A 24,986-nucleotide genomic window follows, 5' to 3' on the forward strand; every position below is an offset into this window, starting at 1 on the left:
AAACACACACGCATACTACCACATCTACTTTATGCTAGTCATAATTTCTTGAACTTCATCAATTTGTTTCAATCATCAAAACAAAGTCTAGATTTTTTTTTTTTGCTTTTTAGGGCCACACCGGTGGCATATGGAAGTTCCCAGGCTAGGGGTGGAACTGGCCTACACCACAGCCATAGTGCCGCAGGACCCGAGCTAGTCTGCAACCTATACATCTCCTGGCAACACCAGATGCTTAACCCACTGAGCGAGGCTAGGGATTGAACCCACATCCTCATGGATACTAGTTGGATTCGTTTCCACTGCGCCACAAGGGAACGCCCAAAGTCTAGATTTTTATAACTCCATTTGAATGACTACAATGAATTGTTCAGATCAAACAAGAAATATCCGTTTAAAGGAATCACCAGCAGAGGAAAACGAGAATCTTGAAAGAAAAAAAAAAGGATTAAAGAAAACGAAATCTTAGCTTCAAAAGTACACTGTGTTTATAAGAGTAATCAGAAATCGCTCTGAAGGAAGATTTGCCCTCCAAAATGATCAGACCAGGTGGGACATTTGAAGAGTAATCAGACGCCACTGACACAGCATTGCGCCATGGCGGGGGTGATCAAATTAGACTCAAGTTTGACTAACAATATATGCTAAGTTTGACAAGGAAGGCTACCTACTTATTTGTACCAGCAACTTGGCAATGTGTGCTACTGTTTACTCAAATGACACTTCAAAGCGCAACTCCACTTCTACCCCCCCCAAAAAAAATTATTGAATCACTGGATCTTTTTCACTGGATAAATTTCAGAAATCAGAGCATTTGATATGATCCTAGGCAAGAGACGTTTACAAAGGTAACACCTTATCTAGCCTGGAACAGCAAATAGAACACATCAGATCCAAGATCTACTTTTATTAAAACCTTAGTTAAATGCTAGAGCATTTCCAAATGTCAAATCTGATGTTCTTACTTCCTTGAGGTATTCTCGCCCTTCCTTTTACTTGCCAGGAAGTCTTGCTTTAACCTTGCCTTTTACAGAATGGAATATGGTCTGGAGTAGCACTGCCCAAGAGAAATATAATGCAAATCTCACATGCAAGCCATGGAAATTTTCTGGGAGCCACAGTAGAAATTCCACAGGTGAAATTAATATTTAACCCCCAAACTGCCATTTTAACATGTAATCAATACCTAAAAATGAACATGTTTTTCATTCTTCTGTACTTTGATATGCAGTACGTGTATTACAGCACATCTCAATTTGGACTAGCCACATTTCAAGTGTCCAGGGACCATGGGTGAGTAGGGGCTGTCATATTGGCCAATGAAGGTCTAGAGCTTGATACTCCAAATATAGCCCACAAATTAGAAGCATAAACATCATCTGGAAACCTGTTAGAAATAGTGAATGTCAAGTCTAGCTCCAGATCCACTGAATCAGAATCTACAGTTTGAAAAGATCCCCAGGTGAGATGTTCCTGCTGCGGCTCAGTGGTAACGAACCCAACTAGTATCCATGAGGACATGGGTTTGATTCCTGGTCTCAGTCAGTGGGTTAAGGATCCAGTATTGCCGTGAGCTGTGGTGTAGGTCGCAGATGTGGCTCGATCTGGCGTTGCTGTGGCTGTAGCGTAGGCCAATGACTATAGCTCTGATTCGAACCCTAGCCTGGGAACTTCCATATGCCTCCAGCGTGGCCCTAAAAAGACCAAAAAAAAAAAAAAAAGGATCCCCAGATGATTTGCATGCAGACTAAGGCTTGAGAAGCACGGGTCTAAGGCAAGTCATTGGTCTCAGGTTCTTCATTTGCCAAATGGAAGCGATAATCCTTACTTGGCAGGACTATTGTGAAGATTCTTGGTCGTTTGCCCAACAGACTTGATAGCTGAGATGTTTCTGAACAATAACCACTATTTAAGAAGGCAATGTAATAGAGTAGGCTTTAGAGCTGGACAGAAAGGACTACACATTCTGTTCTTATGAGCTTTGGACCTTAACTAACTCAACCTGGGGTTAAGTTTTCTTAACTTCATCTAAAGTGGGGCTAACACCCACCTTCCACTGTTGTTGTGAGGTCAGGCACGGCACACAGGAGGCAATCAGTGATGGTAGCCATGTATATATCCTATTGGCTAGGCCAAACTGAAGTAGTAACAGATGACACTAAGCTGCCTTGGTGGTTCACGTGGCCTTCCACCCCAAACCAGGGTTACTTCCTGTGGGTCTAATCTATATTTCACAAGGAGAACCTAAAGACAGCAAAAACGTTTATTTGAAAAAATTACTATGTATTGAAAATATACATTAGAAATTATTACATACTTCCAGAGCATTCCCTCCCCCACCACAAAAGTAGAAATATCCACTCGCTATGCTAACGCCATAGGTCAATTCAAACGAAAAGGAAAACGTCATCAGCCCCTCGCCTCAGACATTTGAGCGGGAGGGGGAAGGTCAACTTCCCTCTGCCAATCAGTAGGAATTTAACAAGTCCCAGTCCTCCACAGCAAGACACACATATTTCTGCTTCGAAGGCTGCGAGGAGCTGTTTTGTTCCTTCTCGGTCTCCTCGAAAGCTCTCTTCTTGCTCTTCTTTGACTCCTGGCTTGAGACAGCTTCACATTTCAACAATGGCCCACAGCAGTCTGGGGCTTTCTCCTTGTAGAACTGGAGCTTCTCGGAAGAGTTCACGTGGGTGTCTGCCAGGGGACACTTCACTGGGGCTTCTGCTGGAGCCCGCTTCCCATCTGTAAGAGTGACAGAAGGGAAGGGCAATGAGCTCGCCATGCCGGCTGCTGATGCCTGCCTACATCCAGAAAGGTGACCCAAGCGAAGTGACAGAGGCCCAAACAGGGGTGCGGTTTGGTTTAATTTTATTCCCCTTTGGGCACCCTGTAAAGTCAGTTATGGCCTAGGCCCCAGCACAGGTTGAAGGCGTGTAATCACAGGACAGTATCACAATCTGGATTCAACTCTCAGATCTGCTACTTCCTGGACAGTGACCCTGGGCAAGGAACTTGTCTGAGATTCAGTTTTTTCATCTTTATAGGGATACAAAGCCTATTTCATAAGGGTGATGTGCAGATAAACGAAATAACTAACATAAAGCGCTTATTAGCACAGTGCTTGGCATATAGTAAAAGCTCAAAAAATGTTACGTTATTATGACTTAAAATCTGGACTTGGGGAGTTCCCGTCGTGGCACAGTGGTTAACGAATCCGACTAGGAACCATGGGGTTGCGGGTTCGGTCCCTGCCCTTGCTCAGTGGGTTAACGATCCGGCGTTGCCGTGAGCTGTGGTGTAGGTTGCAGACGCGGCTCGGATCCCGCGTTGCTGTGGCTCTGGCGTAGGCCGGTGGCTGCAGCTCCGATTCAACCCCTAGCCTGGGAACCTCCATATGCCATGGGAGCGGCCCAAGAAATAGCAACAACAACAACAACAACAACAAAAAAGACAAAAGACAAAAAAAAAAAAATCTGGACTTGACTCTGTCTTCTAAGAACCAAATCTGTGGCACACCTCTAGCAAATAATACACCTTACTCTGTATTTTCTGGTATGCCCTGAGTTTTACTTGTATTTTTCTACCTTTATTTTTTCCTTCACTTTGATTTCATCTGTTAACTCCCCTTGGAAAAAAATTCCAAATATGGTAAAATACACATAACACCAATTTAGCATGTGAGTGTACAGTTCTGTGGCATTAAGTATGTTCCACTGTCATGCAAACATCACCACTATCCACCTCCATATCCTTTGCAGCTCGGAAAAACTGAAATGTTGTTCCTTTTTTCTTTTTTAAGGCTGCACCTGCAGCATACAGAAGTTCCCCAGGCCAGGGGTCAAAGTGGAGTTGCAGTTGAGGCCTATGTCACAGCCAAGAAACACCAGATCCTTAACCCACTGAGTGAAGCCAGAGATCGAACCTATATCCTTACAGAGACAACTTTGGGTCCTTAACCCACTAAGCCGCAACAGGAACTCCGGAAACTACTGTCTCTATGAACTGGACTTCTCTGGGAACTTCATAAGAAGACTCATAAAAGGAGTTCCCACTGTGGTGCAGTGAGTTAAGAATTCGACTGAAGTGGCTAGGGTCACTGTGGATGTGTGGGTTCAATCCCTGGCCCAGGGCAGTGGCTTAAAGGATCTGGTGTTGCTGGCAGCTGCAGGCTGGATTTAACCCCTTGCCTGGAAACTTCTACATGCCACTAAAAAAAAGAAAAGAGAAAAAGAAGACTCATACAACATTTGTCTTTTTTTGACTGGCTGCTCATGCTTAGCAAAATGTCTCTAAATTTCACCCATGTTACAGTATGTGTTTAAATTTCCTTCCTCCTTAAGGCTGAGTAGTATCCAGAGTATGGAAATACTACATTTTATTTACCCATTCATCTATCAATGGACACTTGAGTTCCTCCTACCTTTTGGAACATTTTAATTCCTTTTTATTTTTATTTTTTTGTCTTGTTGCCATTTCTTGGGCCACTCCCGCGGCATATGGAGGTTCCCAGGCTAGGGGTCCAATCGGAGCTGTAGCCACTGGCCTACACCAGAGCCACAGCAACTCGGGATCCGAGCCACGTCTGCAACCTACACCACAGCTCACGGCAACGCCGGATCGTTAACCCACTGAGCAAGGGCAGGGACCAAACCCGCAACCTCATGGTTCCTAGTCAGATTCATTAACCACTGTGCCACGACGGGAACTCCCTAATTCCTTTTTAATATTCTATATTCTATCTACTTTGTACCACTGCAAATCTTTTCTGAAACAAGATGAGATATAAATAAACACTTAGGCACATACATACATACATTTAATAAGTTACTTTCCTGAGGCTGGTGCTCAAAGCTAAGTGTGAATTTACACTATATGCTATGTTGACAGAATACAAGTGTTAGTGATCTAATTAAGTCAATACTATCATAATTAATTTTCCCAGTGAGTGAAGATAAGCTAAGTGCTTTAAGGGTGCAAATAACATAAGGACAAAACACTTCAAAGGAAAGGGAGTTTCTCACAGAAGTGCTGAGCTGCTGTTCGAGGCTCCGAGGTTTCTCGTGGCTTCACGGCTTCTGAAGTCACACGGTCCCACTGCAGAACAATCTAAAATGTATTTGGAAAGATTTGAGTCCAAACAAAAGCTCAAGCTTTTAATCAAGGCTCCCTTGTTTCCTACCCCTCCCTCTCCATAAACACAACCTCCCTGCGGTAATCTTAACTTCAGATGATGGTGATGAGAGCAAGAACCAAGTCAAGACTGGATTTCCTGTTTTAATGCAGGAGTTGGTCAGAATACAAACATATTGGATATTAAGAATCTCCATAACTCAGAAAAAAAATCTATAAAGCTGACTCCCTGTCTACTTTCATCTCTATTTCCTCTAGAAATAAACTGCATTATCCTTAGACTAAATACTAAAATTTAAAACCTTGGACATAATACTTTTCACACATTCCCAGACTCACTTTCATGCCTTAAACTATACCAACTATAACTCAAACCCTTCCATGTGTGTAAAATGCCCATTTCCACATTCTCACTACATTTCATGATCAGTTTCCATTTTTTCAAACTGCTACAATTTTTTTTCCTGTTTTTTTTTTTTTTTTTTTTTTTTTGCTGCACCTGCAGTATATAAAGGTACCCAGGCCAGGGATCAAACCTGAGCCACAGCTGTAAACCAGAGCCACAGCAGTGACAACGCTGGATCCTTAACTTGCTCAGCCACAAGGGAACACTTACAAACATATCTTTATTATAAGCTACCACAAATTCTTTTGGGAATTTGGCTGAGTATAAACAACACATAAATAAACAATTATTTCACATGTACCATGAGTAACAAGAACTTTAAATTTCACCTTCCTCATTATGGTATGCAATGAAATGATCACAAAGAAAGACAAAAAAATATACTCAGGACTCAGAGGCAGCACAACAGTTTAAGAATATCGTCTCAGAGTTAGTTCCGCCACCTACTACCTTGGGCACCCTAGGCAAGTGATTTAATTTCTGAGTCTCACTTTCTTCATCTATAAAGTAGGGATTAGTAATAGGACATTTCCCATCAGGCTGTCATGAGGACTAACAGATAACACACATGAAGGGGTTAACAGTGTCTGGTATACAGGAAGCACTCAGTAAATATTAGTTGTCTTCCCCTCTTTTTTTTTTGTCTTTTGTCTTTTTGTTGTTGTTGTTGTTGTTGCTATTTCTTGGGCCGCTCCCATGGCATATGGAGGTTCCCAGGCTAGGGGTTGAATCGGAGCTGCAGCCACCGGCCTACGCCAGAGCCACAGCAACGCGGGATCCGAGCTGCGTCTGCAACCTACACCACAGCTCACGGCAACGCCGGATCGTTAACCCACTGAGCAAGGGCAGGGACCGAACCCACAACCTCATGGTTCCTAGTCGGATTCGTTAACCACTGCGCCACGATGGGAACTCCGTCTTCCCCTCTTTGATACCTCCCTCCCTGACGATGGGAAATGGGGCGGATCTAAAAGAATGCCAAGATGGAGCGCCCGTCGTGGCTCAGTGGTTAACGAATCCGACTAGGAACCATGAGGTTGTGGGTTCGATCCCTGGCCTTGCTCAGTGGGTTAAGGATCTGGCGTTGCCGTGAGCTGTGGTGTAGGTCTCAGACACGGCTCAGATTCCGAGTTGCTGCGGCTCTGGTGTAGGCCAGCGGCTACAGCTCCAATTAGACCCCTAGCCTGGGAAACTCCATATGCCATGGCAGTGGCCCAAGAAATGGCAAAAAGACAAAGAAAATAAAAATAAAAAAACAATAAATAAAAGAATGCCAAGATGAACTGCCTGGTGGCTCAGGGACATAAGGAAAACTGCTTCCTCTAACAGAAGTAAGAGTGTACATTAGGAAGAGCGGGTTGGTATGGGGAAGAAGACAATGAGTTTGTTTCTGGACAAGCTGAATTTGAGGTGCCTGGCAGAGTTTTATGGAGGGTATTCAGGAACAGGTCCAAGGTGTGAGAAAGGGTGAAGCCATCCCCTTGGGGACAGTAAGGGCTCTGAGAACAGCTGAGATCACCAGGAGAGTAGGGGAGATAGAGGAGGAAGAGAGGAATCAGCAAGAGCTAAAGGGAGAAAGTTAGGGGAGAGTCGGCAGGAACGCTAGAGAGAAAAAGCATAAGGCGTGCATTTTCATTTATTTATTTGTTTGTTTTTAAGGGCTGAATCCGAGGCATATGGAGGTTCCCAGGCTAGGGGGTCAAATCGGAGCTGTAGCCGTCGGCCTATGCCACAGCCACAGCAACTCGGGATCTGAACCGTGTCTGCGACCTACACCACAGCTCATGGCAACACTGGCTCCTTAACCCACTAAGGGAGGCCAGAGCCGAACCCACACCCTCACGGTTCCTAGTCAGATGCGTTTCCGCTCTGTCACGCGGGAACTCCCAAGGCATGCATGCTTCCATCAAAGCTGCAGAAAAGCCAAGGGAGGTGAAGAATGAGATCACGTGCCAGCTTCAAGACAACACCTGCAGCAGAGCACGGGGGCCAGAACTAGCTTACAAGGGATTAAGAACTGAGGAGGTAGAGAGCAGGTGGGGAGATAAAAATAGAAAACAACTCACAACTGCAATGGGGAATGAAGAACATGTGAGAATAAGAGTTACCTGTGTTTATACACAGAAAGAAAACAGACGACAGAGGGTGAGACTGAAGATGCAGTGGCAGAGTAGTGGAGGGAAATAATTGTTAGTAAATTATCACAGAAGTTGGAGATCTTAGGGAACAAAACTGAAAGGGAAAAAAAATCACTAAAGGGCTTATCACTGGAATAAAGTGGCAAAACATAAGGAGGGAAGGGGGACATGGCTGTAGAACTGGAGAAATTCTGAGACAGACAGAGGGAAGTAAAGGGACTCCTTTTAGATGGCCTCATTTTGCTGTGTCACTGCTGAGAATGAGGCAGGAGGAGGAGTCAGCTTAATTTCAAGAAGAGATCAACAAGAGATAGATAAAGCACTGCTGCCAAGTCCCAGGGCCCAGCTGAGACTGCATGGGGTGAAACTGCATTGAGCCCAACTTACCCTCCGACCAGGCTGCTAGGAACTTCATTCTTACCAAGCTCTGCAAGAGAGTCTGGTTTCTGCATTTTACAGATGAATAAAGAGAGACTCCAAGTTGCCTTAAGTTGCATACCTACAGGGTTGTCGAGTCAGGCCATCAAACCCAGGTCTTCTGACTGCACAGTCTGTGTTCTTTCCACCATGTCATTTGCTACCATAACCAAACTACAGCAAGCCTTTGTATGACTATCCCACACCTGCCCCCAGTCTACTGGACATATCTAGGATTAATCCAGTACTAAAAACTTTGTCTGGCAAGGAACTGTTGCAATGACTTCTGCATGCATTTTTCGGGACACACTTCAAAGTGCTTCTGAAACACTGACTCACCAGTACCCCTTCTTGCTTACCGACAGGAAGGTGATGCTATAATCAGGTAGCTGAACAGGTCCACCATCGGAAATTAGAGCCTGGAGCCAAGGAGGGATCCAGAACAAAAGAGCTGGCTGGGTCCTCTAGGTCTCCACCAATAAACCCTGGTTTAAAGTGTCTGAAGGAGAAAGGCACCAGCCACAGGCAAGCTGGCATCTACAGGGTTCTACTACTTGGTTGCCTTCTGACTCCTACTTAAATCTGTGCTTTACCAACTTGAGGAACACCATTAAGAAGCCGAGAGAGTCAAAGGAAATTTCAGCCAAGACGCTGAAAACAGCAGGGCTCAGTCTGCTTAAACCTGCATGGTCTGACCAGAAGTACAGCCTCGATGTGTGCCACCAGTGTTTCCGCCAGAATGCGAAGGATGTCAGCGTCATTAAGGTGGACTAAGTGAACTTCCTTGAATGGGTCATCCAGGACATCCACCTTATCGCAGAAACAACCCTAGCTATTTGCACATAAAATAAAAATTTTCAAACTTCAAAAACAGGAAGAAAAAAAAAGAAAAGAAGACGTGAGGGCTCAGGATAAAAAAAGATGTTTCCTTACTAAGGCTCAGAAAGTTAAGAAATGTGCCCCTCAAAAAGGAAAGAGACCGGAATTCTCGTCAGTGTGACTTATTCTCTTCCCAGTACACAGACACTGGTAAGAGAATCTGTCCTTCTGAAGTTGGGGCACACTGCGTTGTTTGCATAGCGAGCAAGAATTCTTTCTTTTCTGAGTCATTTTAAGAAGCCATTTTCTTCCAGGTCCAATGAGGATGAAGCACAATCTAGTGACCAGAGCATGAGATTTAAGCACCAGCATCTAACACCTTTCCTTAAGTAACCAGGTCAGTTACAGGCCATCAGTGTCTCTGATTTGACTGAAGATGACAATTCAGCCAAGGAATACCAAGGATGAACATTTGTTCAAGTGTTGAATGAAACACTTGGAATTAAAATGAAAAGCCACATTAACTATAGGAGAGAAACACCTGCATTACCTGGTCAGCCCAGCCTTCGGTCTTGCAGTTACTGTGATCAAATTCCTTCAAAGGCACTTTGGAGTGAATGAGGCCAATGTGGGTCTGAAGCTTATGTTTGACAGCTTTGATGTCCTTGGGAGAGAAAAACAGAAAACCAATGCACGCACATCTGGTCAACTCTCAACTTGCTTTCAGTAGAAAAGAAACACCATCATAAATACCAGCTTTTCCAAATGCCAATGAGCAGAGGCAAAACATCAAATTGTGTGGGTTTGGAAAAGTAAGAGAAGGGAGCAGAAGTCTTACCTTGAGTCCTGTCCCAGAGATATCTAAGCAGTTTAGTTTTCTAAAAGAAAAGAGGTATCCAATTCCTGCATCTGTGATCTCAGGGTTACCTAGATATCAAAAACATAGGCAGTATTCTGTTACCATATCAACACTGCTAAAATGCCAATAATAAGCTCAGGATACAAGGCCAAACAATGATAAAATTTAAAATATTGAGTGAGTAAAACTTTTCAGAGTAAATTAAATATAAGGGTCTTCTCTTTCCTATAGTAACATGAAAGAGGCACATGAGATGATCTTTTATAGCTCTAACTTTCCAGGAGTTGGGGTTAGCAGAAAAATAAACAAACCACCAAGTTACTGCAGAGGGTTTAATTTGGAACCATATGAAAACAGCATATGTAGATATGTATTAAAGGGTATATTAAACTTTGCTCTTAGTCTTTTCACCCTCAAAGTGAAAGACTGTTTCAAAAATATTTTCAAGGGTAAGACATAGAGACTATTTTTGTCTTAATAACTTGCTTTTTCTTTTTTCTTTTTTCAGAATTCTTTCTTACATATTACCTCCTCATATCAGGGAGTACTGCATTTGCATTGAGTCCTCAAGACCACAGCACATTGTAGATGCTCAAAAATTATTTGCTGAATGACTGCACCTCCCCGGAAGGAAGGGAGAGCATTCATTAGCATCTTCACTTTACAGAAGCCAAAGCTAAAGCTCATAAAGGTTAAATAACTTGCCCAAGGGCACACAGGAGCAGAATGAGGAGCGTCTTCTGACTGACCTCAAACCCCTGCTCCTTCCGCTCTTCTGACACCAAACCGTCCTGCCATATATATTCAACGGATGCTCAGTTAAATCGTAAATGATCTTATCATCTTTCCATCCACTGGAGTCAATATCTGGTTTATCCTGAGCAAGTTATCAACATTGGGAATTCATCCAGATTTTCATCAAGTAATTGATTTAAAAAACAAAACCAAAAACAAAAACCTAGTTGAGAGACTCTATGGACCAGCAACTTGAAGAAAGATGAGCCAAATGTCCATGACCAATGTTGTGAATCCGCTGAGAGGCTGCCCTCCCTGGACAGAGTGAGTGGCATAGATGAATCTGTAGGGCTATTACTACCCTAGAGAGGTGGCACCATGCCAGGAAAGGTATTTGGCCAGGAGCCAAGAGCATCTGGCATTAGTCTCGCTCTGCCACTAACTTGCCATCTCTCCTCAATTTTATCATCTCTCAAATGAAGGGGAAGAACTAGATGATTTCTCAGTCCATTCTTTCAACATTACTCATCTATAATTTCTCATACAACTTACAAGATAAGTCTAATAATGTTAGATTTTCAAGGCCTCTTTTCATCACTCGAACTGGTGCTGTCATCTTCCTCACCCCGGCATCAGATAAACAGTTATCCTTCAGGTGGAGCTGAGTTACACTAGGGAAACAAAGTCCGTAAATAAATTACTTAAAGAGCATTTGAGAACATCTAAGTATGAGAACATGCTTTCATACGTTTCATTTAAAAATATAAAATATCCTCTATCCCCTGCTATTTCACACCTAACAGAGGGTGGGTGTGTTTCACACATTTAAATGTATTTCACACATTTAATAGAGTTAAGGATCTTTTGGTGCTACTTCAGCTACTTAGGGTTAACTCAGAGGTCAAAGTGTCGTGCAGTACTAGCCTGAGACGGCAGAGAGCACTAAAGGTATATGACGGGAGGCAGTAAACACGGATCCATAAAGGAGATAAACATACCTCATCTAACACAAAAGCTGCATTCCTGACAAATGCTGTGAAAACCAAAAACACTAAAAATCTGAGCCTTTGCTAACCTCACATAATACTTTTGTACAAGGCAGAACATAGGTGTCACTATCCTAGGCAAGTCCCAGGAAATGGTTAGACTCAGGTGCTGTTATCCTTCTGGGTGTTAAATCAAAGTGAAGGAATCCAGCTGGCCTTCTCTCTGCTGGTCAGACTGAGATCAGTCAGACTATTTATGAATGGTATGAACTGGGTGATTTCTTTAAATTACAGTTCTTGAAAAGGATTTACTTGCACTTTTAATGGTTCACTTTAAAAATAATTTACAGGTCACTGACAGCTAAAATAGAAAATAATAATGATTGCAGAGAATTGTGTAACTTCTCATCTCATGTGAGAATAAACCAGGACTGGACAAATAAAAGGCAAAATCATTTTTCAACCCAGGTAGCATCAAGAACTCTACGTGGAAATAAAGTTTATTTAAATAAACGAGCCTACTTTCCTAAGAGTTACCCAATCTACACTGCTTATACCAAGTAAATGGACAATGAAAATATTTTAGAAAAAAATTAACGAACACGCACAAGACTGGGAAGTAAGCAACATTCTTCAACATGATCCCATTGGCTCATCCTTTTTAAAAATACTAATAATTCATCTACAAGAGGTGGCAAGTCAATACCTAGACAGGGCCTCATTGGTGAGATGTTCTAGAAGTTCATGCTCATCTCCAAGCTTGCAACAGGAAAGATCCAGGCAGGTCAGCTCCCGGAAAGATTTAATCTCCTCGAGTTTTTCTGAAATCACCAGATATCTGTGGGGTGCGGAGGGCAATCAACAGCTTTTCTTTTCCTTCTTATAAAACATCTCAATCTGTGGTTTGTGATACATTGACATTCCCAAAGTCATAAGCAGACTTCACTGATGACTATGTAGGCCCAGGTTTACATTTTTTAATCAGTAAATGCCTTGAAAATCTTTTTACATGATGATGGAAGTAAAAAACTTTAATAAATAAAAAACATATCAGCAAAGGCAAGACATGAGACAAAACATCTGCTTTGTCCTAAGTCAGAGAGACCTTGGTATTGGTGTTGGGACTTCATCAGAGAATCTCAAAACTTGAGGATACTCAAAATTTTAATTCTCATTCTTTTAAGGTTGCTTTTTATCCAATGCTCAATATCTAGTGCTTTGAAAACTCAAACAGGCCAAGAATTCTGGGTTCTAACCTGCACATCCCCAAGAACATACCAAGATATATTTGGCAGATCAGATTTTATCTTTTCAACCCAAGTTTGAGTAGCTGCCCACTCCCTGGTGCCACTGTTATTCTGCTCATTTTACTCCAGCAGTATGTGCAGCATGACTACCGCAAGGACTCACTCTAAACTAGATGGTTATTAAGACAAACCTGTGAGGACGAACACTTTAATTATACTGCGGGCACCTTGCCAAACTGCTATCAGCAAGTATCAGGGAGGCCTCTGGAGAGGAAAAGAAGATCAAAAAGACATTGCATGGCCCAGCCTGTGGCCTCCACCCTGCTTTAGAGCTGTCCATCTATTTCATATGATGTCAGCGAGGAAAAATGGAAATGGTTAGCAGTGACAGGAAACAGGAGAGGATCCTCAAAGAACATGGAAACTCTTATGGCAAAAGCATGCCTCTGTCATCTACTTTCCTCAGGGACGTTGAAAAGTTTCCATAGCAAGATGGTACGCAAGGATCCCTTAAAAGCGTTCACATTGCTCTTCTGTCACCAGGATTATAACTGCCAAAAATGGCACTGAATAATCTAAGGGCAAGAGGGGAGTTAGATTTCTTTCCTTCCTACTTCCAATCAGAATTAGATGTACTGAGCACTGGCCTGATGGCTGGGTAAAGATGGCCTGGGGTACTGATACCCCCTCTAAGCTGCCTGGTGATTGAGCTCAGCTGGGTACACAAACGAGCCTTATTTACTGAGACATATTTTAATTGCGCTGTAAATAAAGCTGCTGTTTTCCACTTTCCAATCACAGAATTAAAGTGGGTTAATGGGGATTTGGGGGATTACTGGCCATCAGAGAAAGGAAAGCACACATCTACTAATCAATTAACCAAAAGAGTTTTAATAACTCTGAAACGAGGGCCATCTGCAAAGGACATAACAATATATAACATGATTAACAAACATGACAAAAACCAAGGCTGAGAAACCAACATGCAAAGCCAAAGACACTACTAGCTGCTTATCTCGGACATAATCAAAGCTCTAGAGTCTAGCTCAAAATTAGTCTTCCGAATTGCCCCTAAAAAGTTCAGAACAGGAGTTCCCTTCATAGCTCAGTGGCTAACAAACCCGACTAGGATCCATGAGGATGTGGGTCTGATCCCTGGCTCAGTGGGTTAAGGATCTGGCATTGCTGTGAGCTGTGGTGTGGGTCGCAGACAAGGCTCAGATCCTGCGTTGCTGTGGCTGTGGTGTAGGCCGGCAGCTACAGCTCGGATTTGACCCCTAGCCTGGGAAACTCCATATGCCGTGGGTATGGCCCTAAAATAGCAAAAAAAAAAAAAAAAAAAAAATTCAGAGCAATGAAGTGGAAAAGCAACAAAAGAGCACAGATATTTTAGTGTCAGACCTGAGTTTGGATTCTAGCAACGCTAATTATTTCTATGACTGTAAAACAATTACTTAACCTCTATAAGCCTCAATTTCTCCAGCGAGAAAATAGGGCTGACGATCACTTCCTTTCAGGATTAAGAAAATTAGAAACAATGTCCTAAAGTACATGGCATCTCATAGGCCCTCATTAAATGGTAGCTTATAATTACTTCAGTTACACAGGGAGATGTTATAAGGAAAACATACTTGCCTCTCTGTGACCACCAGTGGGATTAAAAATCATTGGGGTTTCAACACAGGGAAAAGACAGTTTTATGGGGTTGGAACCCAGCTGTAAAGATGCTGGCTTCTCCTTCTGGGAGGCAGCTTTGTGACTTAGCCCCAAAGAGCAAGTGCTGCACCTACCCAATTATCTTATTTTTCAATTATTTTCTTAAGCTCTTTCCCCAGATCCTTAAGTCTTCTATGCTGGTAAAACCTCTGCTGCTGCAGCTTCAGCTGGGAATTGTGAATGCAAACCCCAATCTCCTGCCCTCTTCCTATTTTTCTTCGGGGACTCAAAAGAAGGGAAGTTTTTGATGACAACTGAAAATGTTACTCACACCTGAATAAGACAGCAAAGTTTGGAACTGCTGCAATAAAATATGAGCCAAAAGACTGTTAAAAAATGTTCCTTGTATTTTTCCTTTTTTGTGTCTTTTTGCTATTTCTTGGGCTGCTCCCCCGGCATATGGAGGTTCCCAGGCTAGGGGTCGAATCGGAGCTGTAGCCACCGGCCTACGCCAGAGCCGGCCAACGCGGGATCCGAGCCGAGTCTGCAACCTACACCACAGCTCACGGCAACGCCGGATGGTTAACCCACTGAGCAAGGGCAGGGACCGAACCCGCAACCTCATGGCTCCTAGTTGGATTCATTAACCACTGCGCCACGACGGGAACTCCTATTTTTCTGATTACAAAAGTAATACATCAGAGTTCCCATTGTAGCTCGGCAGTAATGAACCCAACTAGTACCCATGAGGATGTGGGTTCGATCCCTGGCCTTGCTCAGTGGGTTAAGGATCCGGTGTTGCCATGAGCTATGGTATAGGTCGCAGAAGCCGCTCAGATCCTGCATTGCTGTGTGGCTATGGCAGAGGCTGGCAGCTACAGCTCTGATTCTAACCCGAGCCCAGGAACTTCCATGTGCTGCGGGTGTGGCCCTAAAAATAATAAAAAAAAAAAAAGTAATACACATTCCCTGGAGAAAAAATTATAAAATTTTTTATTTCTTCAAACAAAATCAGGATTATACATATAATTTTAATTATTTTTTATTATAAAATGAACATTTTACCACATTGTTTTAAATGATCTTTGGATTTTATCTTAATGGTTATATAATATTTCCTTATATGAATGTACCATAATTTACTTAATTAATTTCCTATTGTTGTATATCCAGGTTTCAGGTTTTCACTATTACAAATAGTAAGGAATTACCTGGTGGCTCAGTGGGTTGAGGATCTGGCAATGATCGCTGCTGTGGCTCAAGTTGCTGCTGTGGTGCAGGTTTGATCCCCTGGGCTGGGAACTTCCACATGCCACAGGAGTAGCCAAAAAAAAAAAACACAACAACAACAACAAAAAACCCAAAACCCAAAAAAAATCAGTATTATAATGAATACCCTTATAGAAAAAATATTTGTTCCCATATCTGATTATTACACTAGAAATTAGAACAGACTCTTAATAAATGGAATTAATGGGTCAAAAGAACGATATGGGTATTTTTAAGGCTCTTTCTACATACTGCCAAACAACTTTCCAGAAACACTACATTTATTATATGTTCACCAAATGTGAATGAAAGTGCTTCCTATCCAACCTCAGCATGGAAACAGTATACAGACATCAGAAATGGATAAAAAGCATCTTTACTATTATGGGCAATACTCTGAGTGATAGGACTATGAACCTTTTTAATATTACAGTTTTATGTGTTTCCCAAACAGCACATGTATGCCTTTATAAAATAATTTTAAAATGGCATACATCATAAATATATTTTTCATTGTTCTAATTTTCCTTTAATTTAACACAAATAACTTGGAATAAAAAATGAAAGAGGGAATTAATTTTTTTTCTTTCTCTTTTTAGGCCACACCTGTGGCATATGGACGTTCCCAGGCTAGGGGTTGAATAAGAGCTGCTGCTGCTGGCCTATGCCACAGCCACAGCAACGCCAGATTCAAGCTACGTCTGTGACCTACACCACAGCTTGTGGCAACACCGTATCTTTTAACCCACTGATCGAGGCCAGGGATCAAACCCACATTCCCATGGATACTAGTCAACTTCTTAACCTGCTGAACCACAATAGGAACTCCCTGAAATGTATTTGAAATGTACGAGCTACAATGAAATATTGCTTGAAATTTTCATTTAGGTAAAGTAATTCTTTTCCTTTCCATTGGCATCAACCCCAGGCCCAACAGTGAGACACCCCAGCATACAGAGCTTTCACAAGTTGCCAGCTCAGTTCATGAGTCTACAATTCTGTTCTTGTCTGTATGTGTTTATGTCTTGTCAAAGTACAATATTTGGCCCAGGGTGAAAAATTAATTATATGTCCCCATTAAATAAAGATTGCTTCTTCTTAATTTTTTAAAGTACATGAGCTTATGTTTTCTGATATGACTGTCTCTTATTTTTATTTTGACCATGCTCACAGCATGCAGAAGTTCCTGGGCCAGGATGGAACCCAAGCCACAGCAGTGACACCACCAGATCCTTAATTGCTAGGCCACCAGGGAACTCCTCTCTTATCATATGCCTTTTATTTAGCCTTATTTTAATGGTCATATTGGTTCTATATCTTTTTGTGTGTGTGTGTGTCTTTTTTAGGGCTGCACTCACAGCATATGGAGGTTCCCAGACTAGGGGTCTGGTTGGAGATGTAGCTGCCGGCCTACACCACAGCCACAGCAACATGGGATCTGAGCCGTGTCTGTGACCTACACCACAGCTCACGGCAATGCCGGATCCTTAACCCACTGAGTGAGGCCAGGGATCGAACCTGCAACCTCATGGTTCCTAGTCGGATTCATTAACCACTGAGCCACGATGGGAACTCCTGGTTCTATATCTTAATAGTAAGCTGCCTTTCACATTTTCTATTGACAAAAAAGTTCACGTGGTCTACCATACAGCTATTTTTAAAATCTTCAAATATTGATGGTAAATGATTTTCAAAATACGTGAAGAAAGCAAAGTGCACAACAGTGTGGGCAGGGTGCTGCCATTTCTATAACAAAGAGGAGAGCTATACATGCATGTATATGGACAGAATATCTCTGGAATTACATGAAAGAAACTGATAACAGTAGTTGCCTCTGGGGAAGGGAAATAGGAAAGAGAAGAGAGGGAGACTTATGTTTTACTTTATACCTTTTTGCATTTGTGTTCATTCTTCTCCATGTATTTTTTTTAAGTTTTCTTTAATTAATAGATGTCTTGAAAGTTATTTTACATGACGATGGTATAAAAATTTTAAATAAATCATTAAAAGTATATGAGCAAAGGCAAGTCACAAGAGAAGGCACCTGGTCTGTTAGAAAACAGACCTTGGAGCTCCCGTCATGGCTCAGAAGAAACAAATCTGACTAGCATCCATGAGGATGCAGTGGGTTAAGGATCCGGCATTGCCGTTGAGCTGTGGTGTAGGTTGAAAGACATGGCTCAGATCTGGCGTTGCTGTGGCTGTGGTGTAGGCCAGCAGCGGTAGCTCTAATTCAAACCCTAGCCTGGGAACCTCCATATGCCACCAGTATGGCCCTAAAAGGACAAAAAAAAAAAAAAAAGAAAAAAGAAAAAAGAAAAAAAAGAAAACAGACAGACCTTGGTGTTGGTGTTGGGACCTTATTAGAAAATTTCAAACTTGGAGTTCCCGTCATGGTGCAACAGAAACAAATCTGACTAGGAACCATGAGGTTGTGGGTTTGATCCCTAGCCTCGCTTAGTGGATTTGGATTAAGGATTTGGCATTGCCATGAGCTGTAGTGTAGGTCACAGATGAGGCTCGGATCTGGCATTACTGCAGCTCTGGCGTAGGCTGGCAGCTGTAGCTCCAATTCGACCTCTCACCCGGGAAACTCCATATGCCCTGAGTGAGGCCCTAAAAAGAAAAAAAAAAAAGAAAGAAAGAAAAGAAAAGAAAATTCCAAACTTCAAGACACTTGTGCTCGCTTCGGCAGCACATATACAAACTTCAAGATACTGACCTTTTTAACCACTTATTCTTCTGAAGGTGGTTTTTATCTAACGCTCAATATCTAGTGGTCTGAAAACTAGAACCGAGATGAGAACTCTGGTTACTAGTCTTCACATCCTGAGAACATACCAGATCATATCTTGTCTTTTCTGTTTTTTCTTACTAGAAAAGTTGGTAGAAGAGTATTTTCTTTTCTTTCTTTTTTTTTTTTTTTTGTCTTTTTGCCATTTCTTGGGCCTCTCCCGCGGCATATGGAGGTTCCCAGGCTAGGGGTCGAATCGGAGCTGTAGCTGCCAACCTACACCACAGCCACAGCCACGTGGGATCCAAGTCGTGTCTGCAACCTACACCACAGCTCACGGCAATGCCGGATCCTTAACCCACTGAGCAAGGCCAGGGATCGAACCCGCAACCTCATGGTTCCTTGTCAGATTCGTTAACTACTGCGCCACAACGGGAACTCCAGAAGAGTATCTTCTACCTTAATGGAGCTTTGGCAATTAATCCTTGTAAATGGGTTTTCAAAATAAAGCTGTGCGGTTGGGGGTGGGAGGAAGCACAGTAATTTTTTTACTCAAAATGGCCTACCACTTTGTGTTAGAAATGCTAAACTCAAGTCCTGTTTGATGCGGGAAGCCCCCAAGCCCACTAAGCCCCAGAGCTTGACAGACGTCACACACCCAATATCACAATCAGAACACCTACCTGTTTCGCAAACACAAGGAGCAAAGCACCAGACTGCCATAGGCCTCAGTGAATTTCTGTAAAGCCCTTAGCCCCGCACCTGGCTCTGTGAACTTCTGTCTGGCTTCAGCAGCAGAAAACAGCTTTTCAGCAATCTGCTCAGGAAAGCCAATAAGGGAATCAATGTGATCAACATTGTCAGAGATGAAGCCCAGGACGAGGCTGAAGAGGGATTTGGCAGAGTACCGAAGATTTCCCTCCCGGGTGTAAGTGAAGATGAAATGATCGGTCTTCTCTTTCTGTGCAGTATCGTCTTCCCGGTTCATGCAAAGCTCCACAGAAAAGCCTTTGGGAAACAGTCTGAAAGGCCTTGGCTTCTGCAGGCTACTCCTGACACCATCCAAGGCCAGATTGACCATGTGCAATTGCCCATTTTCTCGCACATAGATGGGCCCTGGGTCCAGGTGGTTTTCTGAGTTGAGGTAGTAAGACATCGCCTTGGTTGCGACTAGAAAAGCAAGGCACAAGGGAAGCAATCCCAATTACAACGCCATTTGTGACCTGTAACTTAATCTTGCTGTGTCCAGAGCTTTATGAGCCTACCAGGCAGGCCCTGTGGCTGCTTTGGGAACTCGAAGCTTACGAGTTGCCTGTGAACTCTGGCACGGGAGGTTACCTCCATTACCTCGACCTGGAATGCCCTTCCTTACCCTTCCCCTTTTCCTGTCTATCTGGTGAACTCCTACTCATCTTTCAAAAGCCGACTCAAATCTCATTTCTAAAATTCACTCTGAGGACATTATCAGCGAAGTGGTCAGAGTTACCTATAAGGACAGTCATGGCAGCAAAGCTGATATTAGTGGAACAACTGAAAACAACCTAAATGTCCACCACAGGGTATTATTACATAAATGATGTTACACTCACACCATGGAATGTTACGCAGCCACTAAAATGATAAAATCTTTGTTGTTTTGCAAGTTACAAATAGTACATGTGGAATTTACTATTTCTGTTTTTAAAACATGTTTATACACAGAACAAAGACTAGAAACTAGTAAATCCCTTGCCATCCTGGCACCTTCCACACATTTTCTTTTACTGCACTTGGCTCACAGTTCTGCTACTGATTTATTTCTGGGCATGTCCTGCTGAATTGAGCTCCCTAAGAGAGGGACTATGTTTAATCCATCCACACTCACTTAGTGCTCTGGCAGGTAATAGTTCCTGAGCAGATACCTGGGGAACCAAAGTTTACTCCTTTGATAAACTTTACACAGACCACAGGCAACACAGTTTTTGGGATCTACAAAAAAAGACCTCCGTCACAAGAGCTAACCAAAAGCTGTTCTAGCCCTTGGAAGATGCTCCAAGGGCTGGAACAGCTTTTGGTTAGCTTGTGTGCCTTGCCTTCTTCAGTCAGCTGGCACTTCTGAAGTAAGGCAAAATATCAAAAACAGCAGGGCATGCAATCATGTGGGTGACAGTTTGTGTCCAAGCACTAACTGGAATACTTGCTTTCCTAAGGCACTGTCAGATTTCAAAATACTCCTGCAACTGCTATGCTAAATAAAATGAAAAGTATATGATTACCACTGCTACAATTTTAAGGTAAAATAAAATATAATATAGGTCAAAAAGGACTCTGACTTTGAGAGTGAGCCAACCCAGCTGCTGCTTCTGCATCAATGCCGGGCTAGGATATAGCTCTGAAGCCACTTCTGTCAATCAATCAAGTCAGTGATTAAAAATGCTGCGTCTCTGGGGATCAGTGATCCTGTTTGTGGGCATCAGGATGATCCATGTTTCTCCTGAGGATAATTATGTGTGTAAAAAGCACATCAGAAAAGAGGACCCTGCCTGGCCCGAGAGCCTCACCTTCTCCTGCTCATCCTCTCATTGTCCTACGCTCTGGCCAAGCCCCATTACCCATATAAGATGGCTGTGCTCCCTTTGGCTAGAACATCCTTCTCTGCTTCCCTGATGTAGCTAATTCCTACTCACCATTAATACTCGGCTCAACCACCACCCCCTCCCAGGAAAACTTCCTAAGCCCTGCAACTAGTGCACATGCCCGTCTGGTTTTCCCAGAGCCCCAGCGTCTCCTTCTACGTAGCACTTTGCACTGTGTACCGTCTGTTCAATTGCTAATGTTCCCAGAGCTGTGAGCTCTTTGAAGGCAAAGCACTTAATTGTTTCATCTCTCTTTCCCAGGCTCAACATAGTGTCTAGTTTGAGTAAGCCCTCAACAGATATTTGCTGAAGAAATGAGAAGAAGGGTGAGAGCTCAAAAGGACAAACTTAGCACTCTGAGCTCCAGAGTCTGCTGATACTGTTGCTAGGAGGCAGCTCCTCTTCCAGGCAACAGCTGCAGGCTCCTCCCCCACTTGCCCGACCCTGCTGCAGGTGGTGGAAGCAAAGGGGATGATGGGAGTATATTGCTACTGGTACTACCAGGGAGGAGGAAAAAAAAAAAAAAAATCTAAAAACCAGAAAGAAAAAAATTCCTGTCACAGTGCCAGCCCTCATAACCCATACACTTGCCAGTATTCAGTGCCTACTGCTAAGGAGACCCTTCTCTGACTCTAAGTTTTTCTTCCAGTAAGGGTAAGCATCTTGCTCCTTCAATCTCACAGACTTTAATCTTGATGAGGAGATAAAGTAGATTCCCTCTGGTCTTTATTTCTGGATTTGGACATTCAATGTCCTATTCTACCTGTAGATCAGAAAGTAGACAGCAGGCATGGCCCCAAACAAGAATGACTGATTTTAAAAGCAGAAAGGCAAATTCGATGGAAGATAACATATTATAAGGAATCAACACACTATAAACACCCTGGCAATGAAATACATACACCTAACCCTCACCGCCAACAGAGGCTTCCACAAACTCCGGAGTAAAATGAACAAATGGTGAATGGATGACCACTTCTGGTGAAAACCAGAAAAGTCTGATTCCATCCAGCAGAGGGCACAAGCAGCTTGGGACGAGTGAGGAAGCTAGGCCAGGCTGCCTCAAAATCCTGGCAGCTTTTTGCTTCCATGGATCATTTTCAAAAAAGGCACAATTCTGGCTGTTTTACCTTTAAATTACTCATCAAACGCAATTTCTCTTTCTAAATGATGAAAAAATCCAATATTTCCTGAAGAGTAAACCCACATCATCTGTCTAGAAGCCCCAAGGGCTCTCTGTTCTTCAACTATGGTACTTGAGGAACTGACCATGGTTCAGGAAATCCTGGTGACCTTTGATTTCTACTACTAAATTTGCTCATTCTCCCAATAAGGAGCTTCCTGAGAGTTTGTGAAGTACTATAAAATGATCTAAGAACTAGCCTTTCAAGATTAAGAACCATAAAGGCAAGGAAATTCCACATAGTTTCTCTAACTTGGCTTTGCTTGGGCCTGGCTGTTTGCCATACAGAGTGGTCTGTTATAAAGGAGCCCCTCAGGAGACAGGGTCTGTTCTGTATCATGGCAAAAATCCTATATCCTATACAAACTAGAAAATTAAAGTAGTATCTGCAAGGATAACCATGTCCAGGAGAGATCTACATTGGCTATATTTGATATTACAGGAACAGAGGAACAGGGCATTCTGATAGCCTCCCAGCCTGTCTCCAGAGAGGCGGTTTTGTAACTCATACAATCTCATAGAAAACTACTTTACAATAGTGTATGTTCTAGTATTTGGTCACCACAAATGAGTTAAAGTTACCATGAAGCACAGCATTTTCATCAAATGAATAAAATTCATTACTCACTAAATTAAAAACTCAGTTTGCTACAGCCTCTCTGAACAAGAGGAAAGATAAAATAATTGATAACTAAACGAGACAGCTTTTTAGATTCTGAAGTCAGTTTACCAAGCAAGAATCGTGACTATCCAGTCAAGTGGATGGAAGGAGGGAATCAGGGAAGGAGACAACAAGATTAAAACTGTGAGCTGAGTCTAGTTACCTGATTTGAAAAGAAAGAGAAGGAAACACCTCACTTTAGTAGGTAAAGTAACAATCCCCTAGGAATAATAAACCACACTAAGATTATGATGATATGGACAGTGGGAGTGATAATTACCATTTATCAAGCACCTACCAGCTGCCAAGGACTGTGCTAGATACTATACTAAATGACTTCATGTAATCCTCAACAATCCTATGAGGTCAAGATCGCCACCTAACAGATTAAGAGTCTCAGAGGCATAAAGCAACTGCTTAAGGAACAAAACTAGTAAGCGGCAGAGCCAGAATTCAAACTCAAGGCTGTGTCACTCCAAAGCTCAAGCTCTTTCCACTGTATGATGCTGTCTCTCAAGAATAAAAATATGACATCAGCTTTAAGGATAAAAAAAAATGTTAAAAATTAATCTCACCCACCTGTTTGATCCCTCTGGTATTCACTGACTCAAGCTGGGGGGAAGGGGGGCGCAGGGAGGAGATAAAAAAACCAGTGGACATCTGAGGAAAGAGTTGGTGGGAACAGAGCCAGGACAGAGCTACACTGAAGCCTCCCTTCTTCCCTCTGCCAGGGCAGAAATTACCCACATTCACACACCAGGAAAAAAAAAAATGTCAACCAATGGCCTTCAACCCAAGGCTGCAGACACCCTTCGTTTATTTGAAAACGAAGTATTCTTGAGAAAATCTCCAACGTAAAACCTGAACAGAAAGTAGTTCCAAACAACCAATAACTAACAACTTTTTTTTTTTTTAATAACTAACAATCTTATACTGTTCTGGATCAACGCCATTATTCAGTTTTCAACGCATTATTTCTTTTTTCCTATAACTTGCACTTCCCTACCTGCCTTCTCACCCATACCTAGCTCCTACTTCCCTCTTGGAACAGGCCAATCTCGATCTCTCCTACGTTCTGACCCTGGACAGTTTTTTTCCACTTGCCAACTCCAGAGTACCACACACAAAATCCAATCTCCACACCAAGGATCCTAACCCTCTCCCTCCACTCCCAGCTACCCTGCCCCCACCTCTCAAACCTCCCGCCCTACCCATCCTTCCAGCACCCTTCTGAAATGTGGCTCCCCCATCCCTCCGACCCAATCCCACCGTCACCCGGCTCCTTCCTTCCTAGACCATTCCACCCCCACCCACTCTCATCCCTATGCACTCCTGCTCTGTCCTTCACCATGTATTCGCCCCTTCCTCCCACTTCGCTGAGATTCCCTCTCCCAGGACCCCAATCTCTCCATCTTTTTCCTTGTCTTCTGCCCTCAACCTTCAAGATCTCCTTTCTTCACGCCTCACTAAAGCCCAACTTCACAATCCGCGGCCCCAACTTTTCCTCCCTACCCCCAAGACCCCACCCCTTCTCCCATTCCAGTCCTAGACCCTTCCCTCTTGGCACCCCTCAATCCCATTCCCTCTCCCCTCCTTCGCCAGCACTGCAATCCTCCACCTCGGTCGAAATTCCCACGCATGCCCCTCCTCAAATTCACCCAAGCTAATCCTTCTCCCTTCTCCCACCCAGGCCTGAACCCCAATCCTCACACGCCCTCATACACTCCCCCAGCACCCCAATTCTACCCTTAAACCCACCTCTGACACCCCTATATCCTCATCTCCACATCTTTCACCAACCACACCCCAGCTTCGTCCCTTTCGATCTCCCCCTCCCCCATCCCACCCCTCCCTCAAACCCCGCACCCGCCCCATTCGCAGCCCTGGGCTACGAGAGAGGCCCTGCCCGCGGTCGCCACCTACCTGTACCCCCGCCTGGGGCAGCCCGGCAGCTCCTCGGTGGCAGGTCCCTCCTCCCGCGGTGCGGCAGAGGGGGGAAGCGGCTCCGCGCCCCCGGCACAAAGCTGAGGAGGGTGGGACAGAGAGTGGGCGGGAGGAGGGAGGGGGCTGGGGGCGACCTGGCGCCTTGGGACCGCGGGGCCGGCGGGGGCGGAGGGAAGACTGGGCAGGG

General features: G+C 43.4%; 1 protein-coding gene across 1 annotated transcript; it reads right to left on the minus strand.

Annotated features, from left to right (window-relative positions):
- Positions 1–2,249: 2,249 nt before the first annotated feature.
- On the minus strand, positions 2,250–24,980 carry LRRC42 (leucine rich repeat containing 42). The gene is made up of 8 exons (XM_047789031.1): positions 24,779–24,980; positions 19,080–19,566; positions 12,197–12,328; positions 11,057–11,175; positions 9,749–9,837; positions 9,461–9,574; positions 5,022–5,106; positions 2,250–2,742 (listed from the first exon to the last, which is right to left on the minus strand). The coding sequence occupies exons 2-8, from the start codon at positions 19,550–19,552 to the stop codon at positions 2,468–2,470; spliced, it is 1,287 nt and encodes a 428-aa protein (XP_047644987.1). The 5' UTR covers positions 19,553–19,566; positions 24,779–24,980; the 3' UTR covers positions 2,250–2,467.
- Between the last annotated feature and the right edge of the window lie 6 nt (positions 24,981–24,986).

This window comes from Phacochoerus africanus, chromosome 8 (assembly GCF_016906955.1).
Source record: "Phacochoerus africanus isolate WHEZ1 chromosome 8, ROS_Pafr_v1, whole genome shotgun sequence".
Classification (NCBI taxonomy): Eukaryota; Metazoa; Chordata; class Mammalia; order Artiodactyla; family Suidae; genus Phacochoerus; species Phacochoerus africanus.